We start from the raw sequence: 22,144 nt of genomic DNA, 5'->3' as shown, positions 1-22,144 counted from the left end.
CCTTCCTTTCACAACTACTGTATTTTTTTCGGGTGTTTATCTTTTGGCATCGTCGTGCGTTTAAAAATCAACACCGGTGGAAGTTTTTTCTCCCGAAGCCGTGCAGCTCAGAACACAGGTGAGGTGGGTTTTTTTGTTTCCGTTCAGAAATTTCATTGGTCTAATGTTATGGGGTTCAGTTTTTGGCTTGAAGTTTGTGAAACCGGGAAAAACCCGGGAAAAATCCATAAATTAGCCGCTTCGTTGTTTTAGCCGCGGGGTTCGAAACGTGGGGAAAATGTAGCGGCTTATAGTCCGAAAAATACGGTACTTCACTGATGAATAATCGATTTAGGAAATTAGCTGTTTTTCTTTCTTTCTTTTTCTTTTTTGTTTTGTTTTCCTTAAGCCAAAATTGTTTATGTTACCTGGAGACATTACGGTACCATAAAAAATTATCCATTTCTAATTCATCAAAATGCAAAAGCTGATGCTGATGTTTTCAGGAAGCCAATCAATTTGTTCTTCCTTGCTAAACTGCTGATGAACTGTGTATCATTTTTATTTAAAGCACCACAGAATTGCTGAGCTCAGAAATGATGCCAAAACCCGTGAACACCACCCGTCTCTCCTGCAAGTGACTGAGGCACAGCACCGTCGGCCCTCTAGCCCTAAACTTCAATCATCTCCAGACAACTCCTACAGGGTCTCATTACTGAAAAAAACCCAATCAATTAGGCCCATTATCACTTTCTGCTTAAAGAGACGCTCCACTGGAGCATCTGGAGGTGTGCACCTAATTTGTTAAATAGTATTTCACACTTTGAGCCTATCTGAAGAAAAAGAAGACATACGAAAAAAAATAAAGGAAATAACAAATCACAGCAAGGCCACAGGGATGAAGCAATATGCCACGTCTCATCACGCTCAAATGTCATCCAGGCAAACAATATGGCCATAGCCAAGCCTGTCATTATTTCTGATTATTACATATAAACACACTTCAGCTCTCTTGTCTCGTATTTTTTCCACACAAGTAACTACTGAGAAAGCTTTGCTCACTGCTATAATGTCATTTTTTTATTCAAAAAAATATATTTTATTAAATCTCTCCCTCGCACAAACTTAAAATAAGGAAAGACCCCAAATAGGTACTACAGTGGTATATAATATATATATATATATATATATATATATATATATATATATATATATATATATATAATATATATTATATATATATATATATATATATAATAACGTGAACCAATGTCGATTGCCTTAAAACACAAGGTTAGCTCGACTGTCAGCAGTATCAGGTTGATCCTAATGTAATGTGCTGCTCAGTTCTCTGTCTAAGGAATAAGCCATTACAAGGTGTTCTTTTATTGAAAAAAAAAAAACAAAACATGATGTTGGGTGTAATGTGGCCTGTCAAAAAGCTAAGTCATTATTACCACTCTGAAATATATTATTTCCCTATTACAACCATGTGCTGTTTTTATATTGTGTCTTAAGTGTCTTATTTTGGACGTAACTGTCTTCATTTATCTGCAGTGTTACTATTTGCTTGTTTGAATTCATGTCTTTAATTTTCACCAATATTAATCAATATATTAATAATAATATATTCATATTTATTTAATTTAGCACATTTTCATGATTCTGTTTTTTTTTTATTTAATTTTTTTTATAAAGTTGAGTGCTATTTTACATAAAGTTTTATGTTTGCTTTTTCATTCAATATCCATTTAAAAAAGCTATCAGTTGATAGATGATCCATCCTAGCTATCGGCCGACCTATAGTTGCCTCAGCAGTTGATAAAACAAATAAAAATTAAGCTCATCATGTCACCATGGTACCTTGACTTTATTACTGTTATAGATCTCTGACATTGGAGCTTCCTTCCCTAAACAGAAGTTTATGGACACCTGACCATAAGATTCGCATGTGCTTTTACACAAAACATCCAATCTCACATTCAGCTCCCATTTGCTGTTATAATAACCTCCACTCTTCTGTGAAGATGTTATAGATTTCGTGAGTGTGGTTGTAAAGATTTGTGCTCAGTCATCTACAAGGGCATTAGCAGGTACTGATGTAGGGTTTATCACATTAAAATTCAACAGGGATTTAATTCAGTGCTCTATAGCAGGTCATTCATCTTCCACTGCAACCCATGTAAACCATAATTTCATGGCATCATTGAGATGTTGGAACAAATTTGAGTCTTCTAGTTTAAATGATGGGAGAAATTTAAAGTTACTCCATCCGAAGACATCCTATTCAATTGTGTGTCTTCAATTTTGGAGCAGAACCATATATGCTTGGAAATATTAGGTGTCCCATTTCTTGTCCATATAGTGTATATTTTCATACAGACAGCTTATCCATAACAATGATGAACAGATTTTCTATATAAAATAACAACACATTTTTATGTGTTTATTATTAGGGTTAGATTACGTCAATAATGCTGTGGAAAATGAGTCAAAGGCTCCTGACCAATCAGATCCAAGAACTCAAAAGCGCTGTGGTATGAGTCAATAATCAATCAAAATATCAATCAGGAGGTATGCTGGCTCTTAAACAACCTCAGACACTGATGATTTGGGGATGGTGGGTGGAGGGTGATCATCTCCGTTCCGTTTTTACGATGCTGTCGATTTCACTGCCACCTATAAGTGGAAAGCTCTCCATCGAGAATGTAGGACTTGGAAAGGATAAATCACTGGATGGGACAAGATGGAGACAGGAATGTGGGTGCGATGATTTATGGCTTGAAGCTCAAGAAGGTTCCAGCTGTCCAGCTCCATAGGCATAGGATGTTGCCTTCTCTTGTTTACAATCTGTCAGTTCGAATGCAGTGTGTGTCATGCTTGCTAGCTAAAAGATATTCTTACGCTATTGGCTCATCAGAACAATTGCACTAACTTTCTAACCTATGCAGGCATCTTTGTGAAAGGAAACAAAAGAATAAAGTGACCCGTCTTCACACATCTCTTAGTGTTGTTAAATGGAATGCATACACACACACACAGACATGGGAGAATGTAAAAGGCTAGTAATCAACAGTCTCCCAGCTCATCACCGCCTCGATCGTTCCACTGGCTCCTTAACACAAGCGTGAGCATTCCCCCTCAGCAATCAATAAGCCCAAAGGAGTGTATTAGCTCATGAGCTACAGCCTGCACTGAAGCCAACAACAGCCTGGTTTCACTGCATTCTCTACCGCCATCGACTCAAAGAAGCAATCAAACATGCACCACCTTTGAGTTATTAAGCTCTGTTACTGTATCCTTCAATCAGATGTGTGAAGTAACATCTAGTTTCCTGGCTCCAATTTTATTGTTCTTTAATATTTAAAGTCAAATTCCATATAAAATAATGCAATTTTCAAGCGAGACATAAAGCAATCGTTCAGTATTACGTTTGTTTTTTGCTGCTATAAACCGGACGCTATGTGAAATATACAAACATGTACACACATATACTGTATGTAATTATCAGATGTTAAAGTTTCTTTAAAAATCGTATTAAAGCCAAACCCGGAGGGCATTTTAATATATTTTTCTGCCGTAAAGCAAGGAAAAAAAGCTATGGGATTCTTATGAACTGAAGCTTTGTTAGTTCCTTCCATTTTCTTAATATCACGTGAAGCTTAAAAGGCTCATTTGAATCCGAAAGAACAGCAGACTGCTGCAGATTTGAATGGGTCCGCGTGTCTAATCTTTTAACTTCTAAACTAAGAAAGCCGGCATTAGGTGGCTTAAAGTACGTCTGAGTTCAAATGTTATGAAACTGCACCTCTTGGACCAGTAGACATTTCTGCTGGGGTTGAGTAATATACTCACTAGACAATAACGACAGCCTTTTTACTCACTGTAAACTCAAGCATTTCGTCTACTTTTTTTTATTTATTTAAATTTTATTTATATGCGTTTATATTTGTACATGCATATTTTTGATTGGCTATCCTTAAATGTGATGGGAGGACTGAATAATTTATAGTTTGTCAATCATAAAATTGGGTTGTATCATTTATTATATTTTACAAGGTTTCTTTAATACTATAATATAAATGTGTGGAGCAAACTGTAATATACTTTTTATAATTGTTTTTTGTTTGTTTGTATTTTGCTTTACTACTTTTTGGCAAGACGACTGGGTTAGAGGGTTAGCATCTCCAAAACTGGAGCTCTAGTGGGCTGTTCTAGCGGTCTGCAGTGGTCAGTATTTATCAAAAGTGCTCCAAGGAAGGAAAAGTAATGAGCTGGCGACATGGTCATGGGCAGCTGAGGCTCATTGATGCACATAGGAAGCGAACGCTGGTCCGTAAGGTCCGATCCAACAGACGAGCTCCTGTAGCTCAAATTACTGAAGAAGTTAATGCTGTTAATGCTCTACAGGTCAGAACTGTTTTCGCAGCAAAAGGGGGACCAACACAATATTAGGCAGATGGCCATAATGTTATGTCTGATCAGAGTATGTATCAGAGAAATCAACACACAACACAGTGCATAACTGATGAACAATGATGCACAAATATGCCATGATGTGTTGACACTGATATACTGACAACCTGAAAACAAAATAATGAGGAATGGAAACAGACAAAGGTGAGCACGATGCGCAAAACCAGTAGATGGCAAAACACGGATGGCAAGCAAAAAAATGAAAGCAAACAGAAGTGTGTAATGCTGTTGCCATGGGAACCACAATGTAAATTGGCATGGCGTGATGACAGCAAATCAGCGTATAATATTTGACTATAAACTTCCTTATGTCTAGTTGATTTTTAGTTGAAAAAAAGAAAAAAAGGTGTTTGACATTTGAATGCCACGTACCAAATGCACAATTTAAGAATGCACTGTGAAGGGAGCCTTGAATGTGAAATTCAGTTTCAAGAGATGTATATTTGTTCTAAATTTAATGTAATAACATGACACGTATCTAAAACGCCCTTGAGCGATCTGCTTTCTATCAGTTTTATATATTTAGATAATGCTATTTGGATACAATCATAATATGCATTAGATATTAAAAGATCCAGTGTAGAACTTAGCCAGGGAGATAAGAAATTATAGATAAAAACTGAGAAATGGACAAAAAGAAAAAGTGGGGGTGGTGGAAAAGAGGATGGCATGGAGTGATTTAATGGAAATGGATGGTCCAAGCTATGCTCCTGTGGCTGCTTCAGTCAAAGCTGGCTGAGGAACAGCTATATATCACCTGGAGACTCAGCCCTGAGGTTAAACAAATAAATAAGTGCAATTAAACAGAGTGGCTACTACTCTGCTCCCAGCTCTATATCTCATCCACACCTCTACATTAGTTCATACATACACACACACACACACACACACACACACACACACACACACACACACACACATATACTCTCTCTCAGACACAAAACGCTGTAGGCCTCAATACTATTTATTGGAAAATGTTTCTATCACAGAAAGCACTTAGTGGCTATAATGTTTTCAAAGTGCACATATACCAAACACACACAGACGACATTATATATCTATAAAGTCGTTTAAATCTTTTTAATCAATGTGATATATTTTATTAATGCTTCAGAAAAAAAATATATTTATACAAGAGGAAGCCCCTGTCACTGCACCCATGCATCTCATAAACTTAGTGCTAAGGCACAGCTATCTAGTGACGGTCCATTGCCTCCTCATTTGGTTTAGTTTCTAAGGATAAAACTCTACCAGCACAGATCAGGAGGCACTTGCAAGTCAAAAGCCATTTCCACAAACAGCACAGCACCCGGGCTCTGGAAACTGATGAAGATGAGCGTACTGTATATATTTCCGCCATCAGAGCTCTGCGAGTGGCGCCAAAAGCTGCAGGGATCTAGTGTAATCAGAGTTTTCCCGTATCACCACCCAATGTTCAACATCTACATCACTGGATGTGACACACGCGGCGTGTGCGGTGCAGAGCATACCGCACTCGCTCGCTTACAAAATGGCCTCTGGCCTGATTCAGCCTTAAAACTTAAAAACAGAGGTTTTTGGTTTTATTTTTCAAGAGAGCGGCTCGTTTAACGTCACCTGAGCACTCTCAGTGAAGCAAAATTATTAGTAAAATCAATAAAATAAAAACATGTACAATGCTTCTGTTTCATTCAAAAACATATACACCTCAGAGTTTAAACCAAGAAACACCTAGCAACTAGTCACGGGACTTCTTGCTCTGTTTTACTTTCCTTCGTTGCACAATTATTTGCAGTATTTGCACTACTGGAATGTCACTTTAACACTTTTAAACCAGCTAATGAACCCGTATATATATATATATATATATATATATATATATATATATATATATATATATATATATATATATATATATATATATTTAAACCTTATATCATTCTTAACCATATTGCCATAATTTATAGTTAGACTATACTTTTAATATACTTTTGTACTTTATTTTATTTATTTTTATGTTACTTTAATCTTTGTTTATTTTTAGATTGTATTTCTATTTCAATCTTTACATGTTGGACAATTGGAGAAAGCATTTTAATGCATGTCGTACTCTGTATGAATGTGCAATTAATTTAATTAGTTAATTTTTCTTTGACTTTAATTTGACCTACAGACACACACATACACACACATATATACACACACACACACACACACACACACACACACACCATGTTCCAGTGTGACTGCAGCAGAATCATGCTGTGCTTGCCCCAAAATAATAATAATAATAATAATAATAATAATAATAATAATAATAATAATAATAATAATAATATAGATTGTTTGTTTGAATGTACAAACATTAATCAGACCAGAATTTGCAACAATCTGGGGAGAACATTATAAATTGTTTTATAAATAAACATTATACATAGAGCTTACTCATTTTTATTCATTTCTTTTAAACGTATTTATGTTCATTAATTTATTTTATACCTTCGATTAGTGATAGATAGTTTCAAGAGATCTCTCTGCTTTATGTCACACGATACACCTGTGGCTAGCAATGAATTTCAAAGAGGACATTACGCTTTTTTTGTGTGCGTTAGGGTGATTTTTCCTCCATCTACTATAAACAGGTAATAGTCAGAACCCATTTACTGACATTAATGTTTTTGGCTTTTTGCTGTAGTATAGGATATTTCTTATAGACCTATAGTATTTCAGCAAATCTCTCCACAGAAAAAAAACACAGCTGTGTTCCAGAGCAGTGATTCTAATGCTGTTACAATTCAATTCCCTGTTAGAAAATTATAAGGCAAAAAAAATATATGTTTTTAAGTATTTAATGCCAATGTCATGTTTCTTTCATTCATCATTTCAAGATTTAGCCACAGTGAAAGAGCAGCTCGACTGAATTTGTGCAGCATTTTAATTGGAAGATCGATAAGTTAAAATGTCACATAGACCACGAACAGGGAAAAAAAAGAAAATTACATACGTCTATACAGAGACCTTTTTGTAAATGAAAAGAGACACCTGCTCAAAAGGTTTAAGACATGTCTGTCAATGAACCTGCATTTCGTAAGCATGGGATCATAATCGTTCATGTGTGAATGTATTTGCCCTTGAGCAGTGGCAAAGCAGGATACAGAAAAATCAAGAATCCGATAAAATCAAGAGGAGCCACTTTACCTTTAAGTGTAATGAAGAAATCCCTTCAGTGTTGTATAAATAAAGCAAAAAACAAAAATTCTTATTCAAAAACAAAAACTATATCTGGATATCGATTAGCTTTATGGCAACATGAAATTTCCTGTTTCTAAATGATGCCTTCCTTCACACACACCCAATTACTGACACACACAGACACCTCCTGTCAAAGACATCAACTCCCCGCATTACAAGCATTCACTGAAACATGCTGGCTCAATGAATATTGAGCATTCCAATGCATTTGCAGTACATCTGTGCAAAGTAAGATGTCTGAAATTTGTACGATTTTCTGAGATAATACAGAAAAGATCTGATTGTGTTTCAGTAATCCAATCAAGCTCTTAAACCTCTACAAGGTGTAGGAGGGGAGGGTTTCCTTAAAGAGCAAACAGCTGACAAGAGGCTTTATAAATAAATCTAATGCTTCTTCTGCCACTCAACAGATGAATAAATGTCAACTAGCAGATACGACTCAGCCTCCGAGTCAAAACACTTCATGTCGTACCCTGTGCAGCTCTTTGTTATTCTGCTTTAGGAGCAAATCTCTGAATGCCAACAAACACGCAACTATAAAATAAACATAATTTAAACAACTGGAGAGTTTGTAATGTGCAGCAAATGTATATTATCTCACATGGTGTGTGTATACTGTGAGAAATTAACATGCCAAGACAACTCTATGGCAATGGTTCCGATTATAAGTACAGTATGCTACAGTCCAGTGTCCTTTCACTTGGCCTCCTGTACATGAGATTGTGCTTACGACGGATGCCTCCCTCACGGGATGGGGAGCGGTCATGAGTGGTCGCTCTGCACAAGGTCTATGGGACAGTGTCTATCTGAGGTGGCGCATCAATTGCCTAGAAATGCTGCCCGTGCTTCTGGCTTTAAAGCAATTCCTCCCGGACCTCAGAGGCCATCAGTGCCTGACTTTACTAAGCCTCTTGTCAATGAGTAAGCACAAATCTACACAACCACAATTCAAATTCTTGTGAAGTGAGCATCTTTCCAGAAGAGTGCAGCTTATTATACAAATCATATGGTCTGGTGTCCACAAACATTTGTCCATATAGTATATATAAAATAAGATATACTTTTTCCAATGTATTGCAAAAGAGCAAAATTAAAACCACCTTGCATTTCATATATGAAATGACCCACATACTAAGATACTGTATATAACCTGGTTGCCACTAACAGTTCATAAACTTTTATCGGCTTCTCCCATTAGGGGTCACCACAGCGGATCCTTCGCATGTTCGATCTGGCACATGTTCTTACGCTGGTTGCCCTTCCTAACGCAACCCTCCCCATTTATCCGGGCTTGGGACCGGAAAGTGGTTGGGGTTGGTTCCCTGACCGGGGATCGAACCCGGGCCACAGCAATGAGTGCGCCGCAGCCTAACCACTAGACCACCAGGGAACCTTACTAACAGGAGTTCATGGTTTGACCAAGAAAAAAGAAATGTAGTAAGTGGGAGGCTACACCTAAAGCAGCAGGAATGTATGTATAAAGGATGCCTAAAAAAGGAGCATTCAGCTGTTTGGCACTTAATCACAGTGGGTTTATTCAGGCCAAGTTTTACCCACTCATTGTGAGAAACAGCTGATAGTCAGGACACATTTATTCATGCAAATTAATGCTTCAGATACACAGTTTGTGCTGAGCCTTATGGTCCATATGGACAGATCTGAACATAGTCTAATCTCTGATGAGAAGTTACAGTAATTTTGTACCTGATCAGAATGAAACTTTTTGAGTTACATGTGAAGGTTATGATCTGACCATCAATAAGGCAACTCTAAACAGACATTGTGTACAATTTCACACTGATATAGACGACAGAGTTTTCAAACACAAACCTTTTCATAGCATATTTCCATATGTCCATGAATTATAAAATGTTTTCTGTCAGTACTCAAGGATGTGATGTTTTTAATTTCAAAATTGAGGTAAACTCCTCAAACTTGCATAAAGTGTAATTTCTTTTTTAATTTTTTTTAATCAAAAGAAAGAAATACTAATATACTACGGGATAAGGGCATATTTCAAATGCTATAAACGTCATGATAAATTAATGTTTGCCTTCAGGTTCATGTTGCATTGTATTCTAGTGATATAAATGTGAAATAATTCAGCTGTAAGCCCAAATAAATCATCAACTTTTAATAATAAAGAGAAATTGTGCTACTCACCGGGTTCGTAGGTTTCCAGGACTCGGCTGCCCGTCATACACGGACAGAATGTCAAAGTCCTCTTCTAAAGCAAACCCTTGGAAAACCAGTTGTATCCGGTTGTGTTCCTGTGCCACAATCACCCATGTGCAATTGGCATAGTTTGGGTATCCGTAAGGGTATCCAGGGCTTTCTATCGTCCCGTTCGGACTATATAGTGTGTAACTGCAGTTTTGAGCTGAGACAGAAAGAGAGAAAAAGACAAAGAGACATAATCATCCAGATGCTTTGTAATATTGAAATAAATCACCTTATGCCGAGCAAAATCGAGCATTTCTCAAGTCTTCCTGGAGATAGCATATAGAAACACACAGTGTAATGGATGCCTGCTATTTAGACCACCAACAGACACACAGCCTGCATGCCTAATGGAATTATCTTCACTGCTTTCTTAAAAAGTAATTACTGAGAACTAATTTTTGTGTGAAGTCATTAGACAGGATGAGCCCTCCACAATTAAGTGAGCCTGTGTGTGTGAAATGCCCATATTGTTGGCTGCCTGTGCTTCGATGGTCAATAAGCTGTTTCCACAGTAACACATGGAGAAGGGGGAGGGGTGATGATTATTAATGCCAGTAATTTTAATAACTTCTCGTTGCCCACAGCTGACTCCCCTATATAGCGTTAATTGCTCTCTCTTTTCCTTTTTTATGCGCGTCGTTGTCAATGGCCACTCGTAAGTTACATTTTTATAACCGCGAGTCTTTCCATTCATCCGAGTCCATTCATCAAAAAAAAAAAAAGTTCTGATCAGATCTACACCCACAATTTTCTTTAATTGCAATTTAATACAATGATATGCTACAGTTTCTTTCTTTTTTTTGGCAAATATGTTTCCAGTTATTCATATCTAATATTCAGGAAAGGTTTCGTCATACTCATTATTTTCTTTATTTCTTTAATCCTGAACGAAGAAATTGACACCAGAAAAATATATATTGTACGTACTGTTTATAGTACGTACAATATACAGTGGCCTAAGGTCATGTTGTCCAAATAGAATTTTTTTTTTTCATAATTGCTGTTACAGACTGTTCTAATGTTCCAATAATTATAAGAAAATAATCAACAATCACAGCATGTAGCAGACACCCTAATCCAGAGCAACATTTATCTCATTCATACAACCGAGCAGCTATTAGGATAAAGGCCTTGTTCAGTTGGCCAAGAGTGGCAGCTTGGTGTGGCTGGGATTTGAACCTTCAAGCCACACAATACGATGTGGTTACTATTACAACTTTTTGTGACTATTTCACGATATGAGCACATCAGAAAATGTGTCATTGTTCATATTTCACAGCGAAAATCCTGTTAATGAACCACTCAATTTTCTTTACCACTTTTATATACAGTACAATGAATGTGAAGGAATGTCTATAAGATGAGTGGTCCTAAAAGATACAGTATAACAGCCCTCAAAATTCTATCACTGCACACTCTTTTTCATGCATATAAAGTTAATTATACAAAAAAAAAAAAAAAAAAGAAAGCTATTGATGTTACAAAAACACCGGAAAGTTCAAAGCCCTGAACACTGTTAAAAAAAATGCTGACTCTGAATCCTTTTTTTGGTTTGTTTAATAACAAGGATTTTTTTTAATCCATTTATTATTAGCTTGGAAACATCTGACATACAAGCGCTTGTGTAAGCTGTTACTATAGAAAAGATCAGAGGAGTGCATTAATAAATACCTGTGATTTTCATCACAGTCAGAACTATTGTATAATAAGCGTCATGCTGCTATAGTAATTGAACCAGCTAACCTGCTGACCAATCCGATCCAAAAATTCAATATTGCTGTGGTTCTTATATAGTTACTGAAAAACAATAGATTGCATAATTTGATCATAATTTAATCTGAAAAAAAAATGTCTGGCAATAATATAATTTACACATCAGACTCAGCAAGACAAAGATTCCATGCAATTGTGTAACATATTTTTTCCCCTCCTTAAAGTCCATGTTTTTAAATAATAAATATTTCATTTAATTATTGTAATAAACTCACAAAGGGGAAAAAAGTAATAAGCCTTTTCCAGACATCATGACCATTTATCCAACTCGAACCCTGAATACATGAATAACTTGGACTATAAAGAAGTGCTTCAAATCTGTGATTAATGATAATAATTCAGTCCTTAATGCTGCCAAATCTAAAATAGCTTTTTATTGAAATGAGGCTTTTCAGTGCATGGCACAATGTTTAGTAAAGAATAAAATAATAGATACAGAATGCTAAGCTCCTTTTATTATATAATGAAACCTTTTGTTTTGCCCTAAAGTGGATTGAATCTAAATTTCAAAAGGTGTTGATTAGTGGGAATTAGAAATGCATAATATGAGGACAACTCAGGAAGGAAAAAATTAGAGGAAACTATCTATGCACATGAACACCATCTCTCTCTCTCTTTATGTTGAGATGGTTAAACAGTCTGGCCTCAGTAAAAGAAATCTCGAGGTACAGTATACACGTTCTCACAAATGTTGAAAGAAAATTTAGCACATCCAAACGACTCGCTGAACAATCTCGAGCAATTAGGTTTGTGTGTTTCAGAGTGAAAAAAACTGATGCTTATACATTATATCCTGCAAATGACACAATTCATGTCCTAGAAAATGTGGGATTCAAAAATCTAAAGCATTTGGCATCACTTCACAGAAATCTGATAATCAAGTGAGAAAATGTGAAGAAACCGAGAAAACTGAAGCTTTTTTACTTTTCGATAAAAAATAAAGGCCCTTTAGAAAATCCTCTTCTGGTTTCCAGTGAAGTGCTGTGCACTTTTCTATTCTACATTAGAACAGATTACAAGATACAGAAAGACATTTGAAAATATTATAATAGTCAATAGTCGACAAAAAAGGAGACAAAAAAAAAACCAATTCAGTTTTTCACAAGCATACTTGCGACTGATGGGATACCATTAAAAAAAAAACAAAAAAAAAACAACAATTGCAGAATTTTCTAATTTTTCAAGCCTGTTTCTCTCATGTTGGTCCTACAGGAACAAAGTGCAGTAGATCTCTGACCAGAGCAAAAAGGGAAATCTTTTCCAGGGCTAGAAAATATGTGCAAGCTCCAAACAATCCATCATGTCTTCACCTGATCCTCTGGGACACCCTATCTGGAGTAAAGTGAACATGGACCAACAGCAAAAGAGCATTTGACCTCTACACATGGACCTCTTTATAAGTGGAGGGAGCTTTTGTGGTGGCTATTTTCTCCTTACACCAACAGAGACTACAGCTTAGCTAAAAAGCAGAAAAAACAAGGTCACCTCAGAAGACAGAGTCAGGGGCTCATTTCCACTGATGAGCTTGCATTAACTGTACTGAAAGAGGATGCACACACCTAAGTCCTTGCTGATACTGTAACCTAAGAGTGTATAATTTGGAATTAATTTATATTGCAAAAAATTAAATAAAAAAGCTATATGAAAATATTTAGTCAAAATAATGAAGGTGTTTATATAAATTGTACATAAACATTGAAATGAAATTAAAATGTTTTGCTTTTATTAGTTTTATCCAATCACATACAATTTAGATTTAGATAAAAATCTTAAGATAAAAATGTAGAAACCACAACAATATATGGACAAAATATTGGGACAACTGACTTTCCTGCCACATGTGGTTCTTCTCCAAACTGATACTACAAAAGAATAACATTTTGCATTCACGTGAACTTGGAAACTCAAACGTGTTACAGCATGACTATGCCCCTGTGCACAAAGTGAGCTCCATGAAGATACACTTTACATGGTCTGGTGAGAACGATTGAGTGGCCTGCTTTAGAGCTCTGATCTCAACCCTACTGAACACCTTTGAGATAAATAGGAACACGGCACCCCAGATCTCCTCTCCTCACCTCACCTACATCAGTACCTGACTTTACTAACACCCTTCTGGCTGATGAACACAAATGTCCACAAGCACACTCCAAAATCTAGCGGAGCATCTTTCCAGTAGAGTGAAGGGAATTATTAGAGAAAATTATTAGAGGAAATTAGAGATTTATTTATGTACTTATTTATTTAAAATATCTTTATTATCTCATCTTATGGGTTATTATAGAAAAAAGCTGTTATGTTCCACAGCTGTCATAGAAAGAATTCTTTGGTAGCTAAAGCAGGGCCTGAAAATGTATGCAATTCTCATATTGGTATAACACTACTGTGAGATCAATATTTGGCTGGTGAGAGATGATGCACATCTGCAACTTTTATCCAGAAACTTCTCAGTTGAAAAAATGAGACGTGAATAAATAACAGAATGATGCATTCTGCTGTTCACAACATCATGCACTCACACAGCCTTTATGCCACTGTCTTTTTCTTGTTAAATGTATCTAACTTACTGCAGAGCTGACATTTTGTTTGACGACTCACGCGTAACATTTTTCAACAGGAGCTGACTTTAACAGTGTTTGCTTACAAACTGGAGATAGACAGGTAGCAGCACACGGTTCCTATGTGTCCAAAGTATCGCGAAAGTAAACAGCCAAATAAGAAAAAGAAGAATAAATGAATTTGTAGTAAATCTGGTTTCTGTATACATTTCTTCCTCTTTCTGGCAGGGATTCTTTCATCCAAAATAAGTATGTACAGAATGTACATTGCAATTATTAGCACAGAATCGAAACCAGAAAAAATAGCTTTTATTTGTCACATACTGTATACACTACAGCACAGTGAAATTCTTTTCTTTGATTATCTGAGCTTTTTCGGAAGCTGGAATCAAAGCACGAGGTCAGCCTTCGTACAGCGCCCCTGGAACAGAGGGGGCTAAAGGACTAGCAAACGGCCCAACTTTGGCAGTTTGGTGGTGCTGGGGCTCAAAACGCCAGCTTACTGATCAGTAACTCAGAGCCTTAACAAACTGCCCAAGGTAATGATTTCAGCTGGCATTTTGTTTGATGACTCACATGTAACATTTTCAACATGAGCTCATTTGAACAGAGTTATTCCCAAACTGGAAATGGACTGCTCATTAAAAGGATATGATTTAAAATAATTCCCATTGGACATGTTTTAATGAAAGGCTTCAATCAATTAAATTCAATTTTATATATATATATATATATATATATATATATATATTTTAATTGATTTAATTGATCAAAAAGTTTAGAGACTAAGCTCCACAGATCTGGTTGCTTTCGCTGAATGTCCTTCCTAGGATGCCTTGAAACCTGCCAGTAGAACTCGCTATTGGTGGTCTAGGTCCTGGGGTCAAATTAGTGCTGACCGTGATGAAATTGCAGACATGGTAACGCACGTGTTCATCAGTTGCACAGCTCCCAATGTACACAGGATGGTGTCTTCGGGCACACTGACTTATAAAGGTCGGTGCTCCCTGTGACTGTGCATACAGCCTTGTGCTGCCCTCTGTTTGCGTGTTACAAAACTATTCTTAAAATATTTTTAATTCCACCTCATAGATGACTTTACAAAATGAATGTTAAGACTATGCCTAGGGCCACAGGACTGCATTTCCAATCAGTGCCTGCATGTCACATGACTTTTGTCACTTGCCACTGATCACTTTCTTTGCCACCCCTGATTAACACATGTATTTAACATATTTTGTGTGATTAACATATTGTAATTACCTCCCACCCCACAGCTTGTCTCATGTATGTCATTTATGGTTTTTGTTCTGGTTATGGTTCTCGTTTCCATACAAAGTTGTTTTGTATTTTGTTTCAATTTGCTTGTATTTAATAAAATTAATATCTGCATTTACATCCTCCATCACTAATTACATGACAGTAAAATTATAAATCACTGTTGCTTTTACAGCTCTTCCTACATGAGTGAAGCAGCATGCCTTATATGATACCTAAAAACAAACTTACTTTACATATTAAAATGTGTGAATCTCTAGGAATTGGCTTTTTTCGTGTAAACATTAAGATCCATTTGTATTCCCGTTAGAGCTTCAGCTGTATTGCTGTGTCCTTGAACAACTTTTGATTTTGTGTGCCTTTCACAAACTACTCATGCAATAAAGACAAATATTTTACACTGGATTGCATTGGATTAGCTCTGAATACCGAGAATATTTTCTTTTATTCCTATGAACCAACATACTTCTGCATTTAACAGGCCAGCTGATGAAACTCAATCCAAAAATAAACTCCCATACACCAACGCGTATATTGACTTTCCTTTTCCAGTCATGTGTCAAAGTGTTTGTCAGCAACATGCGAAAGACGCTCCATCTTGTGGTATCCAGTCTGAAATAAAGGCTCAAGAAAGTGTGATGATTGCCACTTATTGATACCTAAATTGCTATTAACAAATAGCTATTATTTGAGAATAGTAGGATCTAATTTAACGGACACATTTTAGCTATTTGCAGAACAGTTCTACAAGTTGAGTATGTTTTCTAAATTATGTAAAAATAAGAATCTGCAGTCCTAGTTATAGGCCTGCCTTTGTGTTGCATCTAATAATTCTCAACTCATTGTCTTAACAAACCATGTTTTCAATGCACAGTTCTGGGGGGTCCTGTGTAGAGGGACTTTCCTATATTCTCCACGTCCTTAGCAGAACTGAGAATTAAGATAAACTCAGATAAACAGCAACACATGGCATATTACACTGCACCCTATTTATTTTACAAAATTCCCCCTTTACTGCTTCCTTTGGTTTTAAGAAGCTAAGTAACATCCACCTTCTGCTATTAAATGCAGACATTTTCACATCGATGTATGTGTGTGAATGGTCCCTTGTGCACTTGAATTGGCTCTGGATCTATTGTGACCTGGATAAAGTGGGTTTTAAAAACTTTATACAATTCTTCTTTTTTCACTGTCACCTTTTATTCTTTTTTTTTTTCAATTTCACACATCTTTCCACTACTTTATTGACTTCAGCACATGTTTAGTCATGTCTTCATCCAGAGGCTATTTATCAGAGGTTCTGAAGGTCCTTAGGGATCCACTCTACTCAGCATTTTTCTCTGTGCTGTTGTTCCTAACACACACGGCCATCATTTTAATTCAGTTTAAAACAATTTGTCTATTGTTTTTCACAATAGATTCAGGGATTATTGTTTTTGATTATTGTTCTTGACCCTAAACCCCGGTGTGCAATTTACAGCTTCACTTTGACACCTTGACAAGAGAGGAGCCAATTATCTAATTAGCTGAATCAGGCATGCTAGTGCAGGGGGATGTATACTGCATACTGTATATATGTACACTGCAATGTAAAGGCTGTGCTACAATAAATGAATGTTTTTATTTGCATGACCTTGTAGTATTTTCAGAACATCCCTTGATGCCTGTATCCTTATTTCTAGAATGAAACATAGATGCATGTTCATATTCTTGCTGGAATACATTCATGCTGCACTTTTCCCCCTAACAATCTGTTAAATGGTTAATGGTCATTAGCTTCATAAAGGATTTCTATTAAAATAGGTAAGGCCTCCACTGTAAAGTTATACATAGAGTCTTTAAGGGTGCTCCAGAAAAAGCAAACAAACAGCCCTTCAGAGTACTAAATGGAACCTCGTGCATGACCTTGGAGCTTGTTCAATATACTGCAGGCTTCTTAGACTCTGAGAGTCTCCTTACACATTCTCACCCACACAAACTTTATATAATGCTTTCTGTTAGCCACATGAACACATTGTTGTTAGTGTGCATTAAAACTGACACATTAGATTCTTAACATCCTGCTGTTGCACGTAACACTTTCATTTCCCTGAAAGGAATCAATAAAACCCTAATATCCTATACAGTACCTAGCATATACCTATACCTATACCTAATCCTCTTTCATAGCAATATACCAGAATATACCAAAGCAATATACCAAAAAGTGATATTGTTTGAATATCACTTTTCTCTGTCTTTCAATATTAAATTAATTCAGTGCTCAAAACTACCTTGGCCTTTACCTTTTTTGAGCCCGGCAGGCTGTTTTTCCAGTCTCCCACTCCTTTTTCTTTACTTTGTTTTTCCACCAGCATCAGTCATACCTTTTAAAGCCGTTCTTCACTTGTCCATGCACCACTACTCCAATCCTAGCTGTCCCCTGACAGTGGTGTCTTTGAGCTACCTGTCAATATGTCCATGGCCATGGTTTTAGCCTGCAGCTACCTACCACTGGTGGTACAGTACCTGTGGCAAAAGATGCTGAAAGATTTGAAAAGTTAATTGTGTTGTAATTCAACTAGAGTCACCTTGACTAAAACCCAGACTCTTCAAAGAATCTGACCCAGCTAGTGAAAGCCCTAGGCCAGTCACAGGCGGATTTCTGTGAGTTAGCAGTGACAACTCTGAGGATTTCTCTCTCAATCTGTGAATAGTTGCATTTTGCCTCAGTCAGGTATCCTACTGGAAGTAAACATGCACTGAGGAAATTCTTGGATATATCTGTAGGATTACTCTTATAGCAAAATAACTGACTCCTGCAGAGCTGTTTTGACCCTATTCATAGTCATTTGACTGAATCACTCCTTGTGTTTCGGTAGCAATGGCTTCAAATCTGCTGTACCTGCTGAATCATTTGGTAGGTACTGTGCCAGGTATTTAGTCACTGCTTTGTGTGGGTGCAAATCTTTCCATGTTACTATCCAAGCCACATGTTTCATGACTTTACCTTGGACTGCACCCTAAAGCACTAAATGTCACATTCATTACTCCTTGCCCTTTACCTCACCTTGTCTCCAGCATTCTTCTTCTCACCTGAAGCAGCAATAATCAGTCTGCTTTGACTGTATACCCTGCATGTAGCTGTTCATTTTGTTGGACTGCTGGTAGGTTCTGCATCAAATTCCAAAGTGGTGCTGTGTTAAGCTTTATCTGCCAGTTCCTATTCTTTGCCTCACCTATATCCAAATACTATCAACACTTGGTATTAATTAATTGTACAGTGCGTGCATTTTTTTGTTGGATTATACTTTAAAAGGACCTCTACATTTCTGTGGGATGCAGTCATTTCTGAATGTCACCAATATTTGCTTTATGGTTAATAGGCTTAATGGGCAGTGGACTGTTAATCTCAGGTGTGTTGTACAAAGGATTGTTCAGTCACAGCATTTAGCAAAATGTTGTTGATTCAGCTGATCGTTTTAATGTTCAGGTGAGGTCATGTACAACAGATTTTGCTCCCATTTGCCCTATTGGTCTCTGTTGTCCCCTATGAACAGAAAAGCAATTCACTTTACACCCACATTGCTAATCTATGATGCAATATACATTAAAATGCAGCTGACTTTGATGCCAAAATACTTTTAGGAGTTACCTAGAATATTTTCTCAGTCCTTGTATACAAAATCTCACTGCTTACTGCTGTGTCTCTGTGGTAATAGTAATGTAATAATAAATAATCTGAGTTACATACTTAAAGCTATTTTTTATTCAGCTGTATCACCTGTTCAAATGTGCTTCTGTTTGGAAATAAAAGAAAAACACGAGCATGAACTATACCGCAAACAGAACATGAAGGCTGCTTGAGCTGTTCCAAGCTTTAAAAGACTCGCGGGATTAATAATACTCAGTGATTAATGTCATGCCTTGTTTTATTAGGCATCTGGAATTTGTGTATACTCAAAGATATATAACCTTTTAAATCAACTGAACCAGCAACAACATTTAGGAACGAGTGACTTGTGAGATTATGTCCATAAAATGCCAATACACATATTCTATACATTTTACACATGGCATCTATGTCACATTTTACTGCAGATATACAAAAATGCATTCCTTGTAAATTTTAAACGAAAATCAACTATAAAGCAATATGTAAAATACAATACAGCCTACAATGCATGCATTAACATCTGATTAAGTTCAGTCTGGCAGGCCATTATAATCGATGCATTATAAAAGTGAGATGATGTGTTCAAGTGATCTATGGAGAAAGGATTAAATCCGAAATAGCATTCGAGTTCTCTTCTAGCTGAGGTGTCTGCAAAATGTTGTGTCAATTCGGTGAAGGCTGCGTGAAGCACAAAATTATACGATGAATGGAAAATAAAAGAGTGGCGAGCGCTTGCTACCTACTCAAGCGGTCGGATTTCAGCGCTTTAGTGGTGAATGTGCACAGCTACATGGGAAGCTGATGAAATGCTTTGACCTTGTTTAGCGGGCCTACGGAGACCACCTCGAGAACGTAGCCATGTTTGTTTTGCCTCTGCTGTTGTTTTGTTGCTACAGGGCCACTGTGCTTTTGGCATGACACTTTGATGAATCAATCGTTGTCGTGCCATGCACCGGCAGGGCAGCAATCCCACAGAGTGTCCACATGCAGGACACAGGAGAGACACACAAAGAGAAAATAGGAGGCGAGTGAATTGAAATCAAATCAAATCTAACTAAATGAAATGAAATGGCAGCATTGGGCTTCTTGAAATATCCATTAGCATGCACGTTTTCGTTTTGGTCAGAAAACATGGCCAACCAATATAATTAAATTCACTGTAGGATAAAACACAAGTCCACAACAATGGCATCTTTGTTTGTTGACAAGGATAAACCTTTAAATCCCTGTGTATACACACAAGAATAATCGATTTTTGTCAAACACATCTCTCCAGGTGTTGACAGACTTTTGCTGCCAGTCTATGCGAGATTTCTTTATGATTATAATTTTTTTTTTAGTAATAAGGCTCATAAGACACCAATTGCATTTCTTTCCATGCAATCCTTTTACTAAGCCGATATATAAAAGTTATTCTCTCCCTGCCTCTCCGCCTGTAGTCTGTTCTAGATCACGCTCTGTTCTTTCACTCAAGCTAGACAGAAAGAATCAGCATGATGAGAATGGACTGACTCTGGCAGACTTTTATGGTTGCTAGTCATTCGAGTCCAGCTATTGCAGGAGGGGAGAGGTAAACACAAAATACTTCCAGAAAGCTGAGATTGCTGTCAAAAAATGCCATCATTAAAAGATTTGTTGTGTGTATAGTGGGTGAAACATGCTGTTTTCTGTTTTCAAAGGTAATGGCTGACATGTTCTTTAGCTCCTTCACTGAATTTTGCTAACCTAGCCTAATCTACCCCAACAAGCCTCACTAGGTCCAAACAAGAAAGATTGTTTTAGCTTTATTACTGGTTTTAGACAAGCTAACCAGCTTTATTAGCATACTTAGTTATCAACAACAATCAACAACAATTTTTTTCCCTGACACACTTGCTTTGTCTGTATTATTCAACAATTTGTATGATTATTACTATCTATGTGAGAAACCTAGCTATCATTTTTATTAGTCTGTAAAGCCTACAGGAAATGTACAAGTAACATTGTTATATAACAAGCTGCAGTTATGCTATGCTTCTTACTATAGTTTGTCCAGCAATCTTCAATGCTTGTGAACAGATCTAGAATTTGTATTTTTATATTATTTTCTAAGAAATACAGATTTTTTTTTGATTTTTGAAAACCTTCAAAGCAACACACATTTATTCACAATGCCCTTTCTTTACTCAGATATAAAAAAATAATAGTCAAAATTTTTAATCACTAAAAAATACTGATGCGCCATGCACACGTCAGGCAATAAACTATTCGTATGGAAACAGCGCAAAAGTCCCATTGAGGTCTTAATCATGTATGTAATTTAAAACACCATAATTACTTTAAAACATTCACAACCATATTTGGTCTTATATTGATTCGGTCTCTATGTTGAGTTTGGTTTCACTAATATTAAACATACATTTGCATAAAGCATACATGTTTCTCCATGCCGATGTTGATTAGAGTATTAAAAACTTAAAAAGTATTCATTTAAGGTACATTTTGAACAGATAACAATGTGGGATTTAGTTGAAATTAATCACCATTTAACTCATGACAATCATGTGATTCAATATTTTAATCGTTCAACATTGTGAGGAAAGGTCAGTCAAAACTATTCAACACAGATGTAAAGCTAGAACCATTTATACTTTTGCATTTTCTCTCCTGTAGAATTTGTATTTGCATAATTTGCCTTCATTGCAAAGCCCCAGAAAGACCGTAATACACAGAAAAACCCAGGTCCATTTTATGAAGTTAGTATTAATGCTTCTGTTAGAGATGATTTACAGTATGTGGCACTGCTGTGGCTTAATTGTGTTAATTGATGCTTGATTTAGTGATGCCATTTATTCTCGCTGCATGAGATACCTGTCTGTGATATACTGTATATGAGTGTGTGTGTGTGTGTGTGTGTGTGTGTGTGTGTGTGTGTGTGTGTGTGCAATAATTAAAAATATTATTTTATATTCTTGTTTCATTCCTACAACAC

General features: G+C 36.5%; 1 protein-coding gene across 3 annotated transcripts in view; it reads right to left on the bottom strand.

Annotated features, from left to right (window-relative positions):
• The window catches only part of csmd2 (CUB and Sushi multiple domains 2), a 359,814-nt gene that overhangs the window by 325,394 nt on the left and 12,276 nt on the right, over positions 1–22,144 (bottom strand). For all 3 annotated transcript variants that reach the window (XM_046834777.1, XM_046834778.1, XM_046834780.1), the window contains exon 2: positions 9,850–10,066. In XM_046834777.1, the coding sequence (XP_046690733.1) occupies positions 9,850–10,066 (217 nt within the window). The remainder of the gene's footprint in view (positions 1–9,849; positions 10,067–22,144) is intronic.

The sequence above is a fragment of the Silurus meridionalis genome, chromosome 22 (assembly GCF_014805685.1).
Source record: "Silurus meridionalis isolate SWU-2019-XX chromosome 22, ASM1480568v1, whole genome shotgun sequence".
NCBI lineage: Eukaryota > Metazoa > Chordata > Actinopteri > Siluriformes > Siluridae > Silurus > Silurus meridionalis.
Note: the sequence above shows the minus strand (reverse complement) of the source record. Positions and strands in the feature narration are given on the sequence as shown.